We start from the raw sequence: 20,875 nt of genomic DNA, 5'->3' as shown, positions 1-20,875 counted from the left end.
TCCTGGGCCTCACTCAGCATGGTAGAAAGCCCCCTTGGGAGGGGAGAAGGGCAGTGTGAGCTGTGCCCAGCACTGAACCTGGGGTCCCCTCCAGGACCACCTCCCACCTGTCACCCCCCACCCCTTAATCCCCTTTGCTTTATGCCGGCTGCCTAGCGGGAACACTCCCTCCCTGTCCCTCATGCCCCAGGCACAGCCTGCCCTTCCCCCAGCTCCCTAAAACTCAATCTGAGCTGCGCACGCCCACCCACTGAGGCCCCTGCCTGTGCCCACTGGGGCTCTCCCATTGTCCATGTGTGCGTGCCCACAGCAGGAAGCTGGGTTTCCAGGCTGGCTGGTGGAGGGACCCGTAGCCGTTACCACATCGGCCCAGGATAGGAGGGCTGTCTCCCGCTCTTCTCCATCCCCCGACATGGGCAGGGCCTGGCCAGGGGTATAAATAGGTCAGACTGCAGGGCTTCCCCCACTCTCCCTCTCTCTCCAACCCTCTCTCTTCGGCACTTCTCTCTTGGCCTGGTGAGTTGCGGTCGCATGGCTGGCACGCAAGTGGTGTGCAAGGGGTGTCAGGCCGAGGCTGGGGCAGGAGAAGGGGGGGCTGGTGGGGGCCAGATGTGCTAAGTGGGTCCAGATGTGAGATTCCAATGTGGAGGCTCTGGGGAGGGATGCGTGTGTGTGCACGTGCACGTGTGTGTGCATGCAAGAGAGAAAAAACAAAAAGTGTGCAGGTGGCTGAGGGGAGCTATCGGAGCCGTCCTGTGGTTCTGGGGCTTGCACGCGTTGTTGCTGTAGCATGTTTTGGGGTGCGTGTGACTGGGGGGTATGCATGTTGGCTTGTGTTTGCTGGGTTGCCCTAGCCTGTGCGTGCACACTGACGGGGTGTAGGAAGCACAGTGAAGGCAGAGGGCGATGGCGGGCTTTTGTCTGGTTGTGTCCTAGGAGGCTCTGCCCTGCACGCAGCAGCCTGACCCAAGGGAGGGTGGCGTCCCCATCCCTCCTGCATCTGTGCCCCTGCCACCTCACCCTGCGCCTCCCCACGCTAGGCGCTAGGCCACTGGTTTTTTCCGCTACAGGGCCCTGGGCAGGCTGCCAGCAGCCTCGCCCAGCCCAACGACCCAGCCCAACGCTTGGAGGGAGAAGAATGGGCTGGGGTGGGGCTGCTGTAGACTGAGTGTGGGAGTGAATGGACCGCGTGAGGAGTGAAGAAAGCGCTCTTGTGGAGCTGGCTGTCCAAAACGCAGAGCCTGTGCCCCGGGCCCTGCAGGGGTTCGCTGCCCCAAGCACGGATTTCCCATTGTGCACACCCATCCGCCAGGAGCCAAGCCCCACTTTTTGGGCTGCCTCTATGGTGGGAGCACCAAGTGCTCCCTGAGGGATGGGATTGGGGTGGGCATTCTGAATACATAGCCGGGGGTGGGGTGGGGAAAATTAGGGTGTCTCTGTGACCCTGCCCCCAGATCCTGACTGCCAGCATGGCGTGCCCCCTGGAGAAGGCCCTCGATGTGATGGTGTCCACCTTCCACAAGTACTCAGGCAAGGAGGGTGACAAGTTCAAGCTCAACAAGTCTGAGCTGAAGGAGCTGTTGACCCGGGAGCTGCCCAGCTTCTTGGGGGTGAGTGATACAGCCTGGGAGGCACCTGTTTTCTGCGAAGCGTTAGCTACAGCTGGCGTCTATAGCTGTCGATCAGCCATCTTGCTGAGACGGGCAAGTTGGGGCAGAGAGCTTGCTCTGATTGCCTGGGGTGGAAGCACAGTGAGTACCCACTGCTCACTTCCTGGCTCTCTGCAGAAAGATGGCTGAGAACAAGCCGGTAGGCTACGTGTCAGACTCTGCCAGGTGTTTGCACAACTTAACTGGAGGTAAACTGAAGCTCAGAGAGGCTACGTAACTTCCCAAGGTAGTCAGTGTATAAAGCCGAGATCCGTGAGCCAGGGCGTTCCGACGCTTGCCATCACTACAGCAATGAACAATTTTTTTTTTTACGATTGTATGAAAATTGTGTGTCTTCTTTTTTTTTTTTTAAATGGAAGTATAGTTAATTTACAACGTTGTGTTAGTTTCAGGTGTACAGCAAAGTGATTCAGTTATATATACACATATATTTTTTTTCAGATTCTTTTCCATTATAGGTTATTACAATATATTGAACATAGTTCCCTATGTTATACAGTGAATCCTTGTTGCTTATCTATTTTATATATAGTAGTGTGTATCTGTTAATCCCATACTCCTAATTTATCCCCCCAACCCCAAACCATTTTTGAGTTTCTATTTGGCTTGTGGATGTGAAGACACAGTTATGGAGACCCTCATACACCTACAGACTCCCCCTGAGCGATCACAGATGCCATCCATATCAACCTTTGTGTAGTTTATACATTGCTTTCATGACCATTGTCTAACTGGATTCTTAAAATGACCTTGGCAGAAGATGCTGTGGTCCCCTTTATCCAGTTGTACCCAGGTACTCAAGACTTCTTTGTCTGAGGGGTGGCCTTCCTCCAGCCCTAGCCTAGCCCCCAGGGCTAGAGGTCCAAAGCTGGGCCCCCCAAGGAGTGGCTAAGCCTTCTTGGGCTCCCATCTGGAGGTGCAAACCTGGTCTAGTCCTAGCTCTGGCCACTCCCACACCCGCCCTGCCCGGCCCCGACTTCTAGTTTCTACCTGCAGCCTCTTCTTCCTGCAGAAAAAGACAGATGAAGCTGCATTCCAGAAGCTGATGAGCAACCTAGACAGCAACAAGGACAACGAGGTGGACTTCCAGGAGTACTGCGTCTTCCTGTCCTGCATCGCCATGATGTGCAACGAGTTCTTCGAAGGCTGCCCCGATAAGCAACCCCGGAAGAAATGAAGTCTCCTCAGATGTGCGGGGTGGGGCCTGCCAGCTGGGGTCTTCCCTGTTGGCGGTGGGCACAGCGCCTCACACTGGCTCCTCCAGATGTGAGCACGATACTAAACAAGTTCAATAAAGATTCTTGAAAGCTATGAGGCTGATGGTCTGAGAGACTCTGGGGGCGCTGAGCTGTGGTTTTGTGGCAAGTGGAGAGCAGACCAGAGAAGGTGGGAGATGGATGTGGGTGACTGTGCACATGTGTGGGGGACAGAGTTGACTGTGGATGGAGCGGAAGGCAGGGAAAGGGACCCCCAGAGGCTTGGAACGGTAGGATCTTAGCCAGGGCACTCAACCATCCCACCTCCCCAACATTGCCTCTGGCAGGACCTCTGAGTGAGGCTGGGATGGGATCGAAGATCACATCTGCTCCTGGTTGGGGTCCAGAATGGAGTGTGGGTGCCCTGGGGGTGGTTGGGGAAGGGCTGAGTCATGGGGAGGAAGTAGTGAGGCCAGAGTGGATGGGGAGGAAGGCTCAGTCCTGACATTTACGGCCCAGGTGCTGCCTGCCACCCCTTCCAGTGCCCTGGCTTCAAAGCCCAGGGATGGATGAATCCTACCATTCCACAGTCAGATCAGGGAGGTGATGTGGAGGAAGAGAAACCACAGTATGAGAATATCATCCTTCCCTAACTCCCATCTCTGTCCCAGGGGCCCTAGGATGGGATTCATTACCAGTTAGCAGTCATGCTCCAACAGAGGAGGACAAAGGATCTTGGGAGGGATGAGGGAAGGATAGTGGCTGGGGTGGGAGGGAGGGAGGTGGTGGGAGGTGACCATAGTTTTGGAGACAAAATTCCAGGCATAGGAATCCGATAAATGAAGTTGAGATTTTTTTTCCCCCCAGAAAATATCAGGCATGGTATTAGTTCTCCTTAGGTTGAAGCCAACAGTTCTAGCCTGCAGTGAGTGGGATTGTGGTTAGTTTCCAGGTCATGCCTGGGTGGTACAGGGATCTTCAAGGAAGAGGTGAGTAGAGGGCAGGTCCAGAGGCAGGGAATGTCTTGTTCCCTTGACTTTTCTAGCTTTCCCCTTTCCTTCTCATCACATTGTGTTTTTGTCTCAAGTTTCAGAGGAGTGGGGTAGGTGACTCAGATGTTCCCTCAGAGTGTGACTATAGAGACTTGGGTAGAATTTTGATCCAGGAAAGAGTTTGCCACTTCCCCCTTCTCCCTCCCCCCAGCCCCAGTCTGCCCATCTTCCACGGAGTGCCCTCCCCTGGGCCTCCTCCTGCATCACTCCCTACTTCAGAAACTCCTGTTGCTTAGTGACCAGTCCCTGCTGCCTCTCTACCTTGGCAGCTGGGGGTGGGAGTGGAGTGGGGGGCAGTGGGGGCCACCCAGGCAGGCTAGGGTGGGGCTGCAGCAGCAATAGGTGCTAAGCCCCTAACTCCATTCTGTTCTCATACTTGGACTGGTTGGTGGTAGAACAATGTCTGAGTCTCTCCTAGGATACAAGCCACTCTCCCTGATCCCCACCCTGAACCAGTTCCCCACAGTCCACAGCCTCTACCCCATCACCCAGCCCTATCCTTCCCTGATCTCTGCCTCAGTCCCTGATTCTCAGTTCTCCACTCCAAGAGTCTCTGACAATTCTTTCCCATGGTGATGAGTGAGGTTTAGAAGAAATCATTCATTGAAAAGCCTTTTAAAAATCTTAGGCTCCGTACTTGCTGATGACCTTGACTATGCCCTTGGCAGGAAACGTCTTCCCCCACTGACTCCCATCTTGAGATGTCTGTTCTGCTTTTGGAGTGGGTGGGAGGGCCCCAATGCGGAGAGTGGCCTAGGGTATGGGTGGACACCCTGCATTTGTCCTGTACCTCCTGAATAGCCTTTCCAGGAAGCCTGGCTGTTGACCCATCAGATGGTGAGTTCTGGTTTTTGGTTGGGAAGACAAAGCTTCCAGGACTGAAGACGTGTGTGCCGTGGTAAACTCAGTGTGCCCCCCCCCCCCCACCCCGCCGTCCCATCCTTGTTTGGAAACAAGGAAGGTGAGATTGGCAGAGGGGGTTTCTCCCCACCTGTGTCCCAGGAGGCTCTGACCTGGGCCTCCTTGTCTCCGGCCCCTTTTTATTGGCCCGCTCTCTTCCCTGGTTCCCTGGGGACTGGAGCAAGGGAATTAAAGTCAGAGACCAGTGGGAGGGAGTCTGCTTCTGCTGCGTGAGTTCTCTGGCTCTCTCCTTCCTTGGAGTCCTTCCTGCTCATTTATATGGTGGGGCAAGCTGGGCGATGAGGCCACAGGGTGACTAGCTCTGGTGACCTCCGCCAAGGAAGGCCGGGCCCGATGAGTGGGCACGTGTTTGGAGAGAAGAGGGCAGAGTATTTGGAATCGTGGCCCTGGGGGTGGAGGTGGGGATCAGAACCAGCCAGGATGCTGCTGCAGATGCCCAGAGGCCTCGCCTTCCACTGTGGTCCTGGTTGAGTCTCCTGGCAGTGGGGAGAGGCTGAGGGTTTGGGGTGGTAAGAGATGAATTTCAGGTTCAGTTCAAGAATCGTCAGGTGGGCTTTGGTCTGTAGGTAAGAGGCAGCAGCTTCTTCCTCCTTTCCTTGCTCCGGACTCAACACAGATTTACCTGTAGCCCCCAGGTTCTTGGGTGTTGGCTCCTTCCTGCCTAAGAGGGAAGTGGTTTCCAAGCTGAGTCATGGGAGCTCCAGCTGCTTCTTCTCTTGGGCGGGTGTGGCTGTGCTGATGGACTGGGGGGCCCCATTCAGACCCAACCTCTGGATCCAGCTCTCAGAATGACCCTGGAGGTTTCAATAGGCCCACCCCCTTCGCTGCCTCGTGGCTGGTCTGTATGTATAGTTCTCTGGGCCAGAGGGTGGACCAGCTGGACAAGTCCTGGCACCCCTCCCCGACTTCCTGTTGAGATCTTACCTTCCAGTTCTAGCCCCAGCCTCCTCCAACCCCTGGACTCTCTCTTTGCCCTGTCCCCCACTTCTATAATGGGACACTCCCTGATATTAGGTGATTCAGGGACCCGGGCCAAGGAGGGTGACTTGGGTGAGGACGGCCTCTGGAAAATGAGTGCCCAAGATGGACCGGGCAGGGAGAAAATCCTGACCCTTCACTGGCTCCACCATCTGTCACCAGTTCTTCTTTTGGGGAGGCCATCTGTCCCTAGACCCCTTTTTCAACATCTCCTAAGCGGGAGAGTGTGCAGTGTCCTTCCGGCCTGGTCAGTCTCACTGCTCCTTGGTTCTCACTACAACCTGTCCTGAGACACTGGGGTCCACTTGGGAGATTTTGATCTCATCGTGGGTTCCAGTAGCTGGTCCTTGAGGGAGAGGCTTGGAGGTGGGCTAGTGCTGGGGGGAAGCAGAAGGTCCAGCTTCCTGGGCAATGGGATCTTTTCCTTTCCCTTCAGCCCCCAGAACTGCACACCATGCTGGAGACGTCTTTGGAGAAGGCCCTGACCACTGTGGTCACCACTTTCCATAAATATTCAGGGAGAGAGGGCAGCAAACTGACTCTGAGTAGGAAGGAGCTGAAGGAACTGATCGAGAAAGACCTGTGTCTTGGTGAGGTAGGTGTCGGTCCCTCCCCTGCACCCCAGAGTCCCAGTGCTCCGTGCTCCGTGGGCACCGTGGGGGAGGGGACGGAAAAAAAGAGGAAGCACTGATGCCACCCCCGAGGGCTTCCCAGCATGAGGTGGGAGGCCCAGCGTGAGGGGATACACACCTACCCGCAGGGTACACTAGCCTCAGCAAGGACAGGATGGCCAAAGGGTACAGACAGAGACCCAAGGAAGAGGGTGAACATCTTGGGCCGCGCCTGGGGATGAGTCAGGTCTCACTGGGAATGGAGACGGGCAGTGTCTGGAGGGTGGACCTCAGCGTGCACGATGGTTTAGAGAAGGAGATCAAGGAAACTTCCATGTTGAGGCGCGGCTCTCACAGCTGTGGAGGCTGTGCAAGGGATGGAGTGGGGGTGGGCGAGGTGATTCAGGGGTCCAGGTCAGCTGTGCACAGCTCAAGGGCAGGGCCCCCGCCTGGCTCTCCTCCATGTACCCGGCATGTCTGGGGCTCTCAGCTGGTGCTGACACGGGAACCAAAAGGATCCTTCTACTAGTTTGTGAACACAGTTTGGAAGGGGGAAGAGCAGATTCTTACCAGATGGAGACGGTGGGAGGGAAGCAACTGACAAAGGGAAAGGCCTATAAGGTAGTCATTATGTTATTATTACAGTTAACAAATAAATTGAGGCTCGGATATGTTATATAACTGTCTGAGGACACCCAGCTAGTGAGAGGCTGGAATTCCAGCCCGGGCCCATGTATCAACCTCCCTCGTTCCTTTAAAATCGGCCTGTGGGCCTCTCCTGTCGCATCTTGAACCCTAGTGGGCCTCCCCAGAGAGAAGCTCCACCTAGTGTGTCCCTGTGGACAGGGGACCAAAGCAGGCGTGGGTGTCACCAGGCCTCCCCTCTGCCTTCCTGCCAAGCTCTCTGCATTCTGGAGTTAATGAGGACAGAGGGAGGGGCCATGGGTCCAGCAGGGTTAACTACAAGGGGACAGAGGCCCTGGGGAGGGCCTGGCTATAACAGGAGCCCAGACTGGGGACAAGGGTGGCGTCACAGAGACGCTGTTTCCATCTCTATGTCCCGAAGTCCTGTCTCCTGTGGAAAAGTTGGAGGTGAGGGCAGTGAAGGGGAGAGGGCAGGATGTGTCTGTATTTTCTTCCTGTTCCCCCTGAGGGTGCTGTCTCCATCCTCTTGGTGGAGCTGGGCCGGTTGGGCAGGGGACCAGACAAGGAAGAGGACTGGGTGCCAGGCACTGGCTCCATGCAGCTGTCCTGCAGGGGCGGGATAAGGCTTGGATCTCGCTTAGTGCCACACAGTCACCAAGCCGTCTCTATTAAGTGTTGTATGAAATCTAGCTTATTATTTCTCTGGGTGGTAGAAAGTGTCGAGGGGAAGGGGGCTGCCCTAGTCTTCCTCTTGTAATTTATTCCGATTCAGGAGTCAGGTCACTGAGCTCTGCCTGGTGGCACCCTGTGCTGGGTGTGGCCTGGGGGGAGACTCTGGGGGTTGAGATGCTCCGCTGCTGACTCACCTGGGGATCAGCCTGAGGCTGCCTTCCCAGGGGTCAGGGCAGGGCTGGGAGGGGTGGCTGACCTGTCTCTCTACCTGGGCCCTCGAAGAAGATGAAGGAGAGCAGCATCGATGACCTGATGAAGAGCTTGGACAAGAACAGCGACCAGGAGATCGACTTCAAGGAGTACTCGGGGACTTCCCTGGTGGCGCAGTGGTTAAGAATCCACCTGCCAATGCAGGGGACACGGGTTTGAACCATGGTCCTGGAAGATCCCACATGCCGCGGAGCAACTAAGCCTGGGCGCCACAACTACTGAGCCTGCGCTCTAGAGTCCACGAGCCACAACTACTGAGCCGTGTGCCACAACTACTGAAGCCCGCGTGCCCAGAGCCTGTGCTCTGCAACAAGAGAAGCCACCACAATGAGAAGCCCGCGCACCGCAATGAAGAGTAGCCCCCACTCGCCACAACTAGAGAAAGCCTGTGCGCAGCAATGAAGACCCATCGCAGCCAAAAATAAATAAATGAATAAACAAATTTATTAAAAAAACCAACAAAAAAGCAAACAAAAAAAGGAGTACTCGGTGTTCCCGACCACGCTGTGCGTGGCCTACAACGACTTCTTCCTGGCGGACAACCAATGACTGGGCCCTGGCCCCTGACCCCTGCAGCTCCTCTCATAGACCCTCCGTGGTCCCTTGCCTTCCTCTCCCTCCCAGATGGACCCTGCTTCAGCCTTCCCTTCCAGCAGAGGAAATAAAGGTTTTTGATTCCAGGTGTCCAGGGCTGGTTTGGAACATTCTTGTCCACCTTGGCTGGGGGTGGGGTGGGACCAGGCAGAGCTTCTCCTTAAGTGGGTGGGCAGCCTCTGGGTGTTCACGTTCTGGGTTTCCACCCCACTTCCTGTTCTTCAGTGCAGACGTGACTAATCTTATCCAGGCTTAGTTTGGCCCTCCAGGAAAATGAGGAAGTGGGGCCAGGCTTTTGCTTGCCTCCAGGGAATGCTGCAAATATGCAGAGAAAGCTAAGGGGGAAAGTGCTCTGAGAGTGAGGACACTGGGGGTGGCTGGGATGCGGTCCCTGAGGGCAGTGGTGGACAGGCCACTCCGACTTGCCACCAGCTCACAGGAGGCCCCCACTGAGGACACTGGTAAGAAGGGGGAGTCTGGCCTTGACCTCCACACCTGCCCCCTTTCCTTCTCCTCCTTTTGCCCCCCAGCAACGAGCCCTACCATCATCTCTGGGATCCAGGGCTTTCTGCTCTCCCCACCTCCCTCCCCGTATCAAAATCCTTTCTTGGGAGAGGACCTGACAGACTTTGCATTGGAGGGTAAATAACTAATGACACAGGGCTTGACTCTGGTGTGTGTGTGCACTTTAATGGGCAAGAGGCTGCGGGTGGAATTCAGGTGGGGGGATGGGGGAAGGGATCGAGGGTGGTGGTATTTTTCCCTGGGGGGATGTGTGTTCTAGGTGTCCTTTAAATCGTATCCTGTAGACCAGTGGCTGCTCCCCGTCCTTCATCTAGGGTTCGCCCCCGTTTCCCCCGGCGCCGGGGAGCGGCACCCTTCTCCCCGCCCTTCCACACACACACACACACACACACACACACACACACACACACACTCTGACACTGCCCGGCTCTCCGCCTCCTCTTCTTGTCACATCGCGACGGGGGGCAAACAGAGTTTTGGAGATTAGGTGGGAGCTCGAGGTCACTGGGCTGGCCGCGGTCTCCCCTCGGCGCCCCAGCCCCGCGGAGCCCCGAACAGCCCCGGGGCAGGAGGCGTGGAAAAGTTTTGGGGCGAGGATGTTGTGTAAAGGGCGGGGCAGGGTGGGGCGCGGGCGGGCAGTGGGCGGCCGGCCTCCCGGAAGCGCCGCTATAAGGCTGGCGGGCTGGCCACACGGCCATCCCCCTCGGCCGCTCCTTCTCGCTTCGCTGCAGCCGCGGTGAGTCCTCGCTAGGCAGGGCAGCCCCCGTCCTTCGGGGCCAGCCCGCCCCGGGTTAGTCCGCCCGCATCCAGACTGGGGCCGGCAGGGAGAGGCGGGAGCGGCCAGGCCGGCCCCGGGCTAAGGCATCCGGTGGGGCGGCTCCCCACTGTGGCCCTTCTGGGGTTGGGAGAGTGAGTCCCAGGGTGTGTCCGTGCCGCAGTGTGTGGTCCTGTGAGGCTGTGTGTGTGTAGGGCTGGGTGTGCAGCCTTCACCCTCACTCACAACATATTCCCCAACTTTTCTTGGAACCCCTGGAAGACAGTTCTCCGCTGTGGTTCTATTTGTTCCTTAGAATTCTTGAACAACCTCTGCTCTGGTCCTCTGTAGGGCACTCACCTCTTGGCCTTAGACTCTGCCCTCTCCCTCCTCTACAAGCCCTGGGCTGTCTCCTGATGTCACCTGACACTTAGTGGTTTGGCACGGGTAGTCAAAGGGAGTTGGGGGGGGTGTGGGTGAGTGAGAAGGCCCTGCTGCCCAGGGCGCTGAGCAGCCTCTCTGCCCTCAGCTCTGAGCCCAGCCTTCAGCCATGGCGTGCCCCCTGGATCAGGCTATTGGCCTCCTGGTGACCATCTTCCACAAGTACTCCAGTCAGGAGGGTGACAAGAACACCCTGAGCAAGAGTGAACTGAAGGAGCTGATCCAGAAGGAGCTCACCATTGGTGCGGTGAGTGACCCTCCCCAGACCCCCTCTCCCCACCTCTCGCCCTTTAGAAGCAGGATTCGGAGAGGGTGAGGTGCCAGGTGCATGACTCAGGCTTACCCACATTCTGGGGCCCTAGACCATGTGCCTTACTGGACCACTGGTCCACACCCCTGAGGGGCTGGGGAAACTGGTAGCCTGGTATTCACTCCTCCTGAGTGAGGAACAGAGGAGAAGTAAAGCCAAGTGAACCCAAAGTGGGCTTGGATCTTTGGTGACAAGTGAGCACAGAGCCATTTGTATGAGAGGGGGCTGCCTGGGAGGGGGAAAGGCAGAGAACCCAAGGTCTCAAAACCATTGAGTCTGGATTTCCCATTCTAACACGTTAGAAGCTGCAGGATGCTGAAATTGCAAAGCTGATGGACGACCTGGACCGGAACAAGGACCAGGTGGTGAACTTCCAAGAATATGTCACCTTCCTGGGGGCCTTGGCCATGATCTACAATGACATCCTCCGAGGCTGAAAGTAAATTGGGAAGGTGGAGACACCCTCTAGCTGGCCTGCCTAGTGGTGGGTAACTGTACAATAAATTTTTTTTTTTTGGTTAAATCTATCCCTGTGTCCTGGCTTCCCAGTGATTTCCGTTTCCTCCTCTGCTTGGTGCTACATCGCCACCAGAGGGTTTTCTCACAGTTACCTCCGGGAGTGACTCAGTGACTCACCAGGCCAGGGGAGCTGGTGGGAGGGTCCACAAAATGGCAGATGCACCCTAACAAAGCGGTTGTGAGCTCATTAAGTTGCCTTTATGTGAATTAGAAAAAGATGCCCACTCTGGGTGAAGCCATCTTAAGGAAAGGCTCAAGTGGTCCCCCGTGAAAGGGGTTCTGAGATGGGCTTGGAGAAGGAAATGGTGCTTGAGCCAGGCTGTGATGAGTCCAGAGTGTGGCAGAGATAGTCCTATCAGGATCTCTGAAGACAAAGACGTGTTTTTCCTCTGGGCGTGGTGAGAGGGGAAGGGCCAGAAGGGCCTTGGGTCGGGGCCGGTCCACTTTCTCACCACAGTGAAATGGGGGCAGAGAAGGCATATCTGGCATTCCCAGAGCCTGGCCGGGGAGTGTTCTGCTATTCTGTCGGAGACCACTGCGGACGGACGCTGTATGGTTGAGTTCGATTCTGCTGTCTATGCCCTGGTTGGTCAAAGGTGGGAGGCACGCTTTAAGAGTCTGTCCCTGCATTCAGGGACAGGGTCCTTTGTGCCAGGGGTGGTGGTCTGAGAAGCTGGCAGCTGTGCGAATAAATGACTCATGGGGTGTTCATGAAAGGGGTGGGCTGAGGGTCCTCGGGGTGGAGTGTGGGGGGGTCTCCGGGGCTGGGCAACTGCGCCTTCAAGCCTTTCTGTCAATATTGAGCCAGCCCATCCCTACAGCCTCAGCAGAATCACCCCAGGTATTCCACCGGAGCCAAGCCTGGCTCTCAGCCCCCATCAGGGAAAATGACTAATTGTCTGAATTATTGTCTGAGTTCACTGTTTGCATTAGCGTTTTCAGGCAGGCGGGTAGGGGAAGGGGGTAAATTGTGTTTCAGGGCCATGGGGCAGTTCTGTCCCCTCCAGGCCTAGCGTATGTCAGGCAAGTTCCTCTGTAGGCTCTGGGGACCCCAGAGGGAGACCATATCCTCCTTCCCCTCTTACTCACCTCCCCACTTCCCAGGGGGCTCAACTCCGCTGAATTGAGTCTCCTTCCTCCAGGGGGTGGGGATGAGCCAACAGTCCTAAGAGGGCTGGAAGCCTCACCTCTTGGCTTCCCTCTAGTGGCCTCTCCTTCCCCGCAGGGACTAGGGACTGGCACAGCTGGGAACCAGGAAGGGACGCAGGTTGAGCTCCCGGTCTGCACAGCCGTGTCCAAGCCTTGGCTCTATCCGCCCCCGCAAAGATACCTTCCCGGCGTCGCAGCGGCCAGCATAATGGGGCGTGGAGCGAGCGCCCTCGTGTGGACAGAGAGCAGGACGCCGCGGGGCCGTTGTGGTTGGTTTTCTCGAACCCCTAGGGAGGGGCCAGTGGCGGAGGGAGCCAAGGTGGAGCCCTTCCAGTGAAGAGGAAAACACCACTTGGTGCTATGGGAATGTCAGCCGGGGGATCTTTTGGCTCCCAGCAATTAACCCCCCAATAAAGCAACTCGCAACTCAGCCTTTACCTAAGACGCACGTGCCACGAGCAAGTCCATGAAAGGAAGGCGGTTTGCAAAGACAATCTGAACCCTGTCCCCCGCCCCTCCCGCTTTCAGGGCCTAGAAGACCTGCGTACAAAGAGGGAGGAGGGGTCATTTCAGTGGGTGAAGACCTACTGCCCTGCCCAGGGAGGGGCTGCTCAGACAAGGCCTTCGGTCATACATCTGCAGGGAGCTCTGGTGGGTGGGCAGGCCGAGAGCTTTAGGAGAATCGGTAAACGTGCACAGTTCACCTGCTAAATAAACAGGCGTGTCCTTCAGCGGCTGCCTTTCCATAATAGTGGAGGGGAACAGGAACACGGATTTAAAAGATAAAACAAACCCCCAAACATGCAGCAAATCTTTTGTTTGCTTTGAGGGTGTGGTCTTCAAGGCTTTTTTGAGGGATGGTGGGAGGAAGCAGTATTTACAACGGAACCTCGTGGGTGCTCTACTCAAAGGGTGGGACTGTGTGTGGAGGGGGCACAGACTGGTCACTTTTTATTGCATTTGCCTCCAACGGATGTAATGGAAATGAAGCCTTTAGTTCACTCTGTGGAACAGGGGTCTGGGCTTAGGGTAGAGGGAGACGTTCAGATGTGAGCTGGGGGCTTCACATCCTGTCCCTTTGCTGAGGCCGATCCAGGCCTCTGGTGGAAGTGGCTCTGCGTTCCCCTATGCCCCTCGCTGAGGCTCCTTTTTCCCTCGCTGTGCATAAATGGGCATTAATCCTACAACCTAGTCAGCCCGACACCCAGGAAGCTGAAACAGCGGCACCACAGCCCATGTCTGTAAGCTGGGGCGGGGCCCCAGTGGGAGGGGTTTTGGACTGAGTCACCATATGTAGCTCTTTGTTCTCTGCCAAGCATATCTGATACTGTCGGGAATAAAGCCACTGTACGTTTGTATAGCGCTTTTATTTTTACAAGGCACTTTCATATCCATTCTTTTGTGATGCTCAGAAGGTTTATGTGGAGTATGTATTATTAACCCTGTTGAACGAGTGAAAAGACCAATAGAGGACTAAGTGCTTCCACCCAGGGCAAACTGTAAATTCAGAACTGGGCCCTCTCCCTTCCCTTTGCCAGTTCATTAGTGCTTATCACATCATGACATAGTTTGGCCATTTCTTCTTCATGTTTTTCTCTTAAATGTTTTAATCACATATTGAGAGTGTACAAAATGACTTATAGAAATAATCAGTGAGTCAGGGCTGCCTTGGCCTGGGTCTTATCTTGGGCTAGGTCTCATTCAAGGACCAGACATTCAAAGGCAAGTGACAAGGAAAGATGGTTTTTCACTACTTATAAAGGGGGAAAGGGAACCGGTTCTCCTCTCCTTCTGAAAGGGTCTCCTTGGGAATGTTGCGGTGCTAAATCCTAACACCACTCTCTGGAATGTAAATAAAATTTCTCTAGGAACCAGATAGCTCCAGGAGTCTCCAGTTTTTAGGTCCTAGAGATCTCTAAATTCTGAGTCTTCATCTCTTTTGAAGTATAAATACCTAGAGAGGAGCTTTCCGGTCTCCTGAGCTCCTTGGGGCTTAACCTTGGGACCTAGTGCAGGTGGTAAGCATTTGACTCTCTCTTTTTGGGAAACAAGAGAAGTTTTATTATCCTTTTGGATCAAGCAATTAACGACACAAATGGCTGTGAGTCTAATCCTCAAGGTCTGTGAAGAGTCCCAGGAGGCTAGGGTTTGTACTGGGGCACTGAGAAATTCACTGACAAGTTTTATTTTCTTGCACTCAAATAGCCAGTGTTAATAAACTAGGATGCCTTATTCCATAGCTTTCTAAAAAACTGTATAAATATAGTTCCACATATAAGACATGTGTATGATGTAATTGCGTTATAAAAATGGAATCATGATATATATATATATATTTCTCTCATTTTATGTTTTCTCCATTTAACAATATATCACGAAAATCCCTTCAAGTCAACTGGTAGAGGTCTAAATCCTTCTTTTTTTTTTTTTTTTGCAATACGCGGGCGTCTCACTGCTGTGGCCTTTCCTGTTGCGGAGCACAGGCTCCGGACGCGCAGGCTCAGTGGCCATGGCTCACGGGCCCAGCCGTTCTGTGGCATGTGGGATCTTCCCGGATCGGGGCACGAACCCATGTCTCCTGCATCGGCAGGCGGACTCTCAACCACTGCGCCACCAGGGAAGCCCTAAATCCTTCTTTTTAATGGCTGTAGGTTATTCCACGGTACAGAAGCACCATAATTTATCTGATCATTTCCTATTTCCTATTTCCTAGTGGTGGGCATTTCCTACCCCCAATTTTTTCACTACAAGCAATAATAATATTGCTGAATAAACATCTCTGTATACACATTCTTAAGGACTGATGGTTTTATTTATTTAGTACAGAATCCCAGGAGTGAAACTGCTGGCTTGAAGGGCATATACATACTTAGTTTAAATAGCTATTGCTATATTACTTTCCACAACAGCAGTAACAATTCACACTTCCCATTAGTGGTAAATGATCCAGCATCCTGGACAGCCTTAGGCAGTATCATTTGAAAAGTTTTAGCCAGTCTGATAGGATCTAGTTGATTTTGAACTAGAAGAGCTCTAGTGGGTTCTCAGAGGTAGCTTAGGGGCTTGCCCATGGTGGTGTGGTGGCTCAGACAGGGCAGCTTCTGGCCACTCACCCTGTTTTAGCCAGAGCTCTGTATTTTTCGTGGACCAGCCTCCTGCATTATGTTTTCTTTTAAGAAAGGGTTCCGGGGAATGTTTAAAAGCCCTGCCTCTAAGCTATGGGTGTGCGGTGGGTATTGAAGGTTTTGAATAGAGTGATGATATGTTAAAGGTCTGGACTTCAAAGAGATCTGGACCCTGGGGAACAGGCCAGGAAGCTGCTGGCCACTGCAGGTGGGACAGTGAGGATCTGACCTGGAGTGCAGTGGGGTGGCAGGAAGAGGGCAGGCAGGTGCCCAAAGATGAACAGGTAGAGTCTGCTGGATGTGTGGCGGGGGTGGCGTCGTAGAGGCTAGCAGGCCCCAGGTTGGCACCCGGGTGGGTGGCCAGGAGGCCTGTGATGGCACTCCTGGAGCAAGCACCCCAGTCTTCCTGGCACTTTGGGACTTAACCTGCGGACCTAGTCCAGGTGGTGAACAGGGACAGACCCAGAGGAGCCTGAAAAGGGAGATGGGTAAGGGGAGGTGGGGTGTGTGTAGGGTCAGCCACTGGCCATTGCTCAGTGGGATGCCCAAGCAGACCCTTCTCCCTGTCCTCTGAGTGCCCTGCCTGTGTCCTCCCAGAATCTAGGGGAGAGCAACCCAGCCCTCTGTCCAGGGGGAAGGGGAAAGGTGGGGAGGGTCCTGAGGCACCCCCTTACGCCTCTCTTCAAGAAGGCTACACTCACAGCATCAGAAGGTTCTCCTGCTTCCAGGTCAGTGTAGGGCTTTCAGGTGGGGAGACCTGCAGGATGCTTCCTCCGTGGAGGTCTCCCCCACCCACAGTTCTTCAAGCCTCCAAAAGCTAAGTTGCCACGCCCATCCCTTAGGACACCCCACTGCTCTTCTTAGATAAGGATGTCCCAGCGTTTAGGCCCTTGGCGCTTTGGAAGCTAATGGAGCTTTCCTATGCCAGGCTCTGCCTGCTCTGGGGGGTTCTGGGTTGGGGGGGCAGTTCTAGACCTAGGAGTGGGGACGCTGATTAGTGTCCCAATCCCGGTTCTTTCTCTGCAGCGTGTGACAGCTGTGACCGATTTCCTGACAAATTACCTAGGAACAAGGCTGCCTTTGACTTCCATGGGCTCTAGGTACTTTTGCCTCTGTGGATCCTCCATAGGAAAATATTAAAAACTGTATTTTATGACTGTGTTGGTATAAAGATAAATGTGAACCAAGATGGAACCATTATTATATATTCATTATTAGTATCTTCAGGTTTCTTGTACTTTTAAACGAAATGAAAAATGTTTTCGGGGCCCTGGGCACAGTGCCTTCCGTGTATAATGGGTGCCCCGCGCCCAGAGGCCAGCATCTCACCCAGAGAGTATTTTCATTACAAGAAAAAAATAGCCTAGGGACTTCCCTGGTGGTCCAGTGGTTAAAACTCTGCTCTCCCAATGGAGGGGGCACTGATTCGATCCCTGATCGGGGAACTAAGATCCCCGCATGACGAAAGGCATGGGCAAAAAACCAAAAAGCCCAAGAAAAAATAGCCTTGTCTCTCTTTCTTTTTTTTGTGGGGGGGTGGGTATGCGGGTCTCTCACCACTGTGGCCTCTCCCGTTGTGGAGCACAGGCTCCGGATGCACAAGCCCAGCGGCCATGGCTCACGGGCCCAGCCGCTCCGCAGCATGTGGGATCTTCCCAGACTGGGGCACGAACCTGTGTCCCCTGCATCGGCAGGCGGACTCTCAACCACTGTACCACCAGGAAAACTTGTCCCTCTCTCTCTTTTAAACAGCTTTATTGAGGTGTTTCTCTGTGAGAAATTAGGATCTCACAGAGACATCTGGCCTCCCATGTTCATTGCATCATTACACACAATAGCCAAGATCTGGAAACAATCTAAGGGACGTTCAATGGATATATACTCAATGGAGTATTATTCCTTCATGAGAGAAAAGGAAACCCTGCCATTTGTGACAGCATGGATGGACCTTGAGGACATTATGTTAAGTGAGATGTCAGACAGAGAAAGACAAGCCCAGTATGTTCTCACTCATATGTAGAATCTAGCAAAGTCGAATTCAGAGAAACAGAGAATAGAGTGGTGGTTACCAGGGGTTGGGGGTTGGGGGAAATGGGGAGATGTTAGGCAAAGGGTCAAAAGGGTCTAAACTTAGAGTTGTAAGTTTAGGTTCTGGGGCTGTAATGTCTAGCATGATGATTATAGCTAACAGTACTGTGTTATTAAGTACTTGAATGTTCTAAGAAAGTAGATCTTAAATGCTCTCACCACAAAAAAGAAAGGGTGACTATGTGAGGGCATGCAGGTGGTAGCTATGCTATGGCAGTCATCATTTTGCCATATAAACATTTATCAAATCAACACTTTGTACACCTTGAACTTACACAGTGTTATAAGTCAATTATGTCTCATAAAGCTGGGGAAAAAACCAAACCAAACCAAATAAAGCCAAAACACACACACAAACAAAAGCTTTATTGCGATATAATTCATGCATCATAAAATTGACCCTTTTAAAGTGTACAATCCAGTGGGGATTTGGAGGGGGGTTAAAATAACAGAACTTTATTCTTTCACAGACCTGTAGGCCAGACGTCTGAAATCAAGGGGTTGTGGGTAGGGCCACACTCCCTCCAAAGGCTCTAGGGGAAAATTGGTTTGTTGTCCCTTTCGGCATCTGGTGGCTGCTGGCGTTGCTTGACCTGAGTCTGCACCACTTGTGTCTGCAGTCTTTGCCTCTGTGGTCGCATTGCCTCCTCTGTGTCAAATCTCTCCTGGCCTCACTTTTTTTTCCCAGTTGAAAAAAATTATAGCAAAATACAGGCGTACCTTGGAGATAAGGCAGGTTTGGTTCCAGACCATCGCAAAAAAGCGAATATAGCAATAAAGTGAGTCACACAAATTTTTTGGTTTTCCAGTGCATGTAAAAGTTACGTTTGCACTATTACTCTATTAGTACAGTATTATGCTTAAAAAATGTACATACCTTAATTTAAAAATACTTTATTGCTAAAAAATGCTAACCATCATCTGAGTCTTTGGCGAGTCATAATCGTTTTGCAAGCTTACCATCAAATATCACTGATCACAGATCACCATAACAAATATAATAATAATGAAAAAGTTTGAAATATTGTGAGAAATACCAAAATGTGACACAGAGACAGGATGTGAGCAAATGCTCTTGGAAAAATTGGGCCTATAGACTTGCTTGACACAATGTGGCCACAAGTCTTCAGTCTGTAATAACCACAATATCTGTGAAGTGCAATAAAGTGAAGTCCAATAAAATGAGGTATGCTGTACACATAACATAAAATGAACCTTTGAAAAGTGTACATTCTGTGGTATTAAATACATTCACACTGTTGCACAGCCATCTCTACCATCCATCTCCGTAGTTCTTTTCATCTTTTGTAAAATCGAAACTCTGTATCTATTAAAGAGTAATTCCCAATCCCCCCCTCTTTCCCCAGCTCTGCTTTCTATCTCTATGAATTTGACTAAGTGTTTTGTACAAGTGGAATCATGCAGTATTTGTACTTTTAGGACTGGCTTTATTTCACTTAGCATAATGTCCTCAGATTTCATCCATGTGGTAGCATCTGTCAGAATTTCCTTCCTTTTTAAGGTGGAATAATGTTCCATTATTTGAATATACCACATTTTGCTTATCTATTCCTTTGTTGCTGGACACTTGGGTTGCTACCGCATTTTAGCAATTGTGAATAATGCTACTATGAACATGGGTGTACATATAACCCTTTGGGACTCTGCTTTCAATTCTTTATTCTTCCAGGTGTAGCAGAGATAGCTCCTCTCCACTACCCCACTAGGTGTCCTGGGGTGCTCTTTGGTTGTACAGTTGTCCTAGAGGTGCTATGGAAATCTGTTCTCCTAGTGTGTGAGTGTGTTTGAGTGTGTGAGTGTGTTTGAGTGTGTGTGTGTGTACAGCTGTGGCGGAGTGATGACTGTCACTGGCCAGGCATTCCTCACTGGGTGGTCAGCTGGTAGGGTGGTTGGTGCAGAGAAGGAAGTTTTCACTCACAGGAAGACTTGAACCTTGGGTGCTGATGGTGTGAATACTGAAGGGTTAGCCAGCAGGGGCTAGGTTCCACCCCATCTCATGGAAGGCCCTTCGCATGGTCCCTTCCATCAGCCCTGTTACCCAGCACCCCCTGGACAATGAATGGCTGACTCCCTGACAATTCTTTCAGTTCTGCTCTCCCCAGGTACCCACACTGCAGACTCCACTTTCCTTCTCTCATTTTTCCCTGGCTCCGCCAAGCTCCCTCCCACCATTTTCATTCCTTTACCCCAGAAACTCTGTTCTAACTGTACCTTAAATTCATAGCAACAGAAAAACCAGTTGAGCCAGGAAAGCTCATTCTTAGTGATTGTTATATGAGAGCAAAATATCAATACCTGTGTTTTGGTTTTTATTGTGCACATTATTAAAATATGGGGTTGAATACTTGTATTCTATGTAAAAGTTTTCAGAATTTATAACATTAAAAACACTGGAATTATGTATTAAAATATTTCAAAAAATTAGAAACACATGACAAAGTGTCAAATAAAAGCAAAAACTTCAAATATAAACATAAACATAAAGATGCATTATTCTTCCAATCTAAATTAGTAGGTAAAATTAATAAAATATTATTCAAAAAGTAAACCAAACACTATATAAATATAAAGAAAACTTAACTTTGAAAAAAGGAAGATGAAATGATATCTTTAAAAAAACACAATCTTATTACTATGAACAATTATATGTGAATAAAATGGATAACTGAGAAAAAGTGGATAAATTTCTTGAAATGTACAATTTCCCAAGACTGAATCAGGAAGAAATAGAAAATGTGAACAGACTTATTTCCAGTAATTAAATTCAATCAGTAATTTTAAAACTCCCAACAAGCAAAAGTGTAGGACTGGATGGCTTCACAGGTGAATTCTACCAAACATTTAAAAAAGAATCAGGGCTTCCCTGGTGGCGCAGTGATTAAGAGTCCGCCTGCCGATGCAGGGGACATGGGTTCATGCCCTGGTACGGGAAGATCCCACATGTCGCAGGGCTGCTGGGCCCGTGAGCCATGGCCGCTCAGCCTGTGCGTCTGGAGCCTGTGCTCCGCAACGGGAGAGGCCACAGCAGCGAGAGGCCCACGTACTGCAAAAAAAAAAAAAAAAAAAAAAAAAGAATTAACACTTATTCTTCTCAAACTATTCCAAAAAAATTGAAGAATATGGAACACTTCTGAACTCATTCTATAAGGCCAGCATTGCTGATACGAAAACCAGATAAAGGCACCATAAAAAAAAGAAAATTATAGGCCAATGTCACTGATAAGCAACATAGGTGCAAAAATCCTCAACAAAATATTAGCAAACTGAATTCAACAATACGTTAAAAGATCATACGCCATGATCAAGTGAGATTTATCCCAGGGATGCAAGGATG

At 51.9% G+C, this 20,875-nt stretch overlaps 3 protein-coding genes across 5 annotated transcripts; all 3 read left to right on the top strand.

The window, feature by feature from the left end:
• Positions 1 to 433: 433 nt before the first annotated feature.
• On the top strand, positions 434 to 2,982 carry LOC132422730 (protein S100-A4). Of its 2 annotated transcripts, XM_060007648.1 has the most exons (3): positions 434 to 516; positions 1,455 to 1,610; positions 2,683 to 2,982. In XM_060007648.1, the coding sequence occupies exons 2-3, from the start codon at positions 1,470 to 1,472 to the stop codon at positions 2,845 to 2,847; spliced, it is 306 nt and encodes a 101-aa protein (XP_059863631.1). In that variant the 5' UTR covers positions 434 to 516; positions 1,455 to 1,469; the 3' UTR covers positions 2,848 to 2,982. The 2 variants fall into 2 exon arrangements, with proteins under 2 accessions (XP_059863631.1, XP_059863640.1); XM_060007657.1 differs by lacking the exon at positions 434 to 516 and having other exon boundaries at positions 1,432 to 1,610.
• A 2,645-nt stretch (positions 2,983 to 5,627) lies between these two features.
• S100A5 (S100 calcium binding protein A5) lies at positions 5,628 to 8,174 on the top strand. The gene is made up of 3 exons (XM_060007634.1): positions 5,628 to 5,681; positions 6,254 to 6,412; positions 8,028 to 8,174. Exons 1-3 carry the CDS (start codon positions 5,628 to 5,630, stop codon positions 8,172 to 8,174), a joined length of 360 nt encoding a protein of 119 aa, XP_059863617.1.
• Positions 8,175 to 8,939: 765 nt separating this feature from the next.
• S100A6 (S100 calcium binding protein A6) lies at positions 8,940 to 11,166 on the top strand. 2 transcript variants are annotated; one of them, XM_060007621.1, is made up of 3 exons: positions 8,940 to 9,070; positions 10,418 to 10,576; positions 10,942 to 11,166. In XM_060007621.1, the coding sequence occupies exons 2-3, from the start codon at positions 10,439 to 10,441 to the stop codon at positions 11,074 to 11,076; spliced, it is 273 nt and encodes a 90-aa protein (XP_059863604.1). In that variant the 5' UTR covers positions 8,940 to 9,070; positions 10,418 to 10,438; the 3' UTR covers positions 11,077 to 11,166. The 2 variants fall into 2 exon arrangements, with proteins under 2 accessions (XP_059863604.1, XP_059863595.1); XM_060007612.1 differs by lacking the exon at positions 8,940 to 9,070 and adding an exon at positions 9,760 to 9,870.
• Positions 11,167 to 20,875: the final 9,709 nt, after the last annotated feature.

This window comes from Delphinus delphis, chromosome 1, assembly GCF_949987515.2.
Source record: "Delphinus delphis chromosome 1, mDelDel1.2, whole genome shotgun sequence".
Lineage (NCBI taxonomy): Eukaryota > Metazoa > Chordata > Mammalia > Artiodactyla > Delphinidae > Delphinus > Delphinus delphis.
The sequence above is the reverse complement of the archived record's forward strand: the minus strand, read 5'-3'. Positions and strand labels throughout refer to the sequence as shown.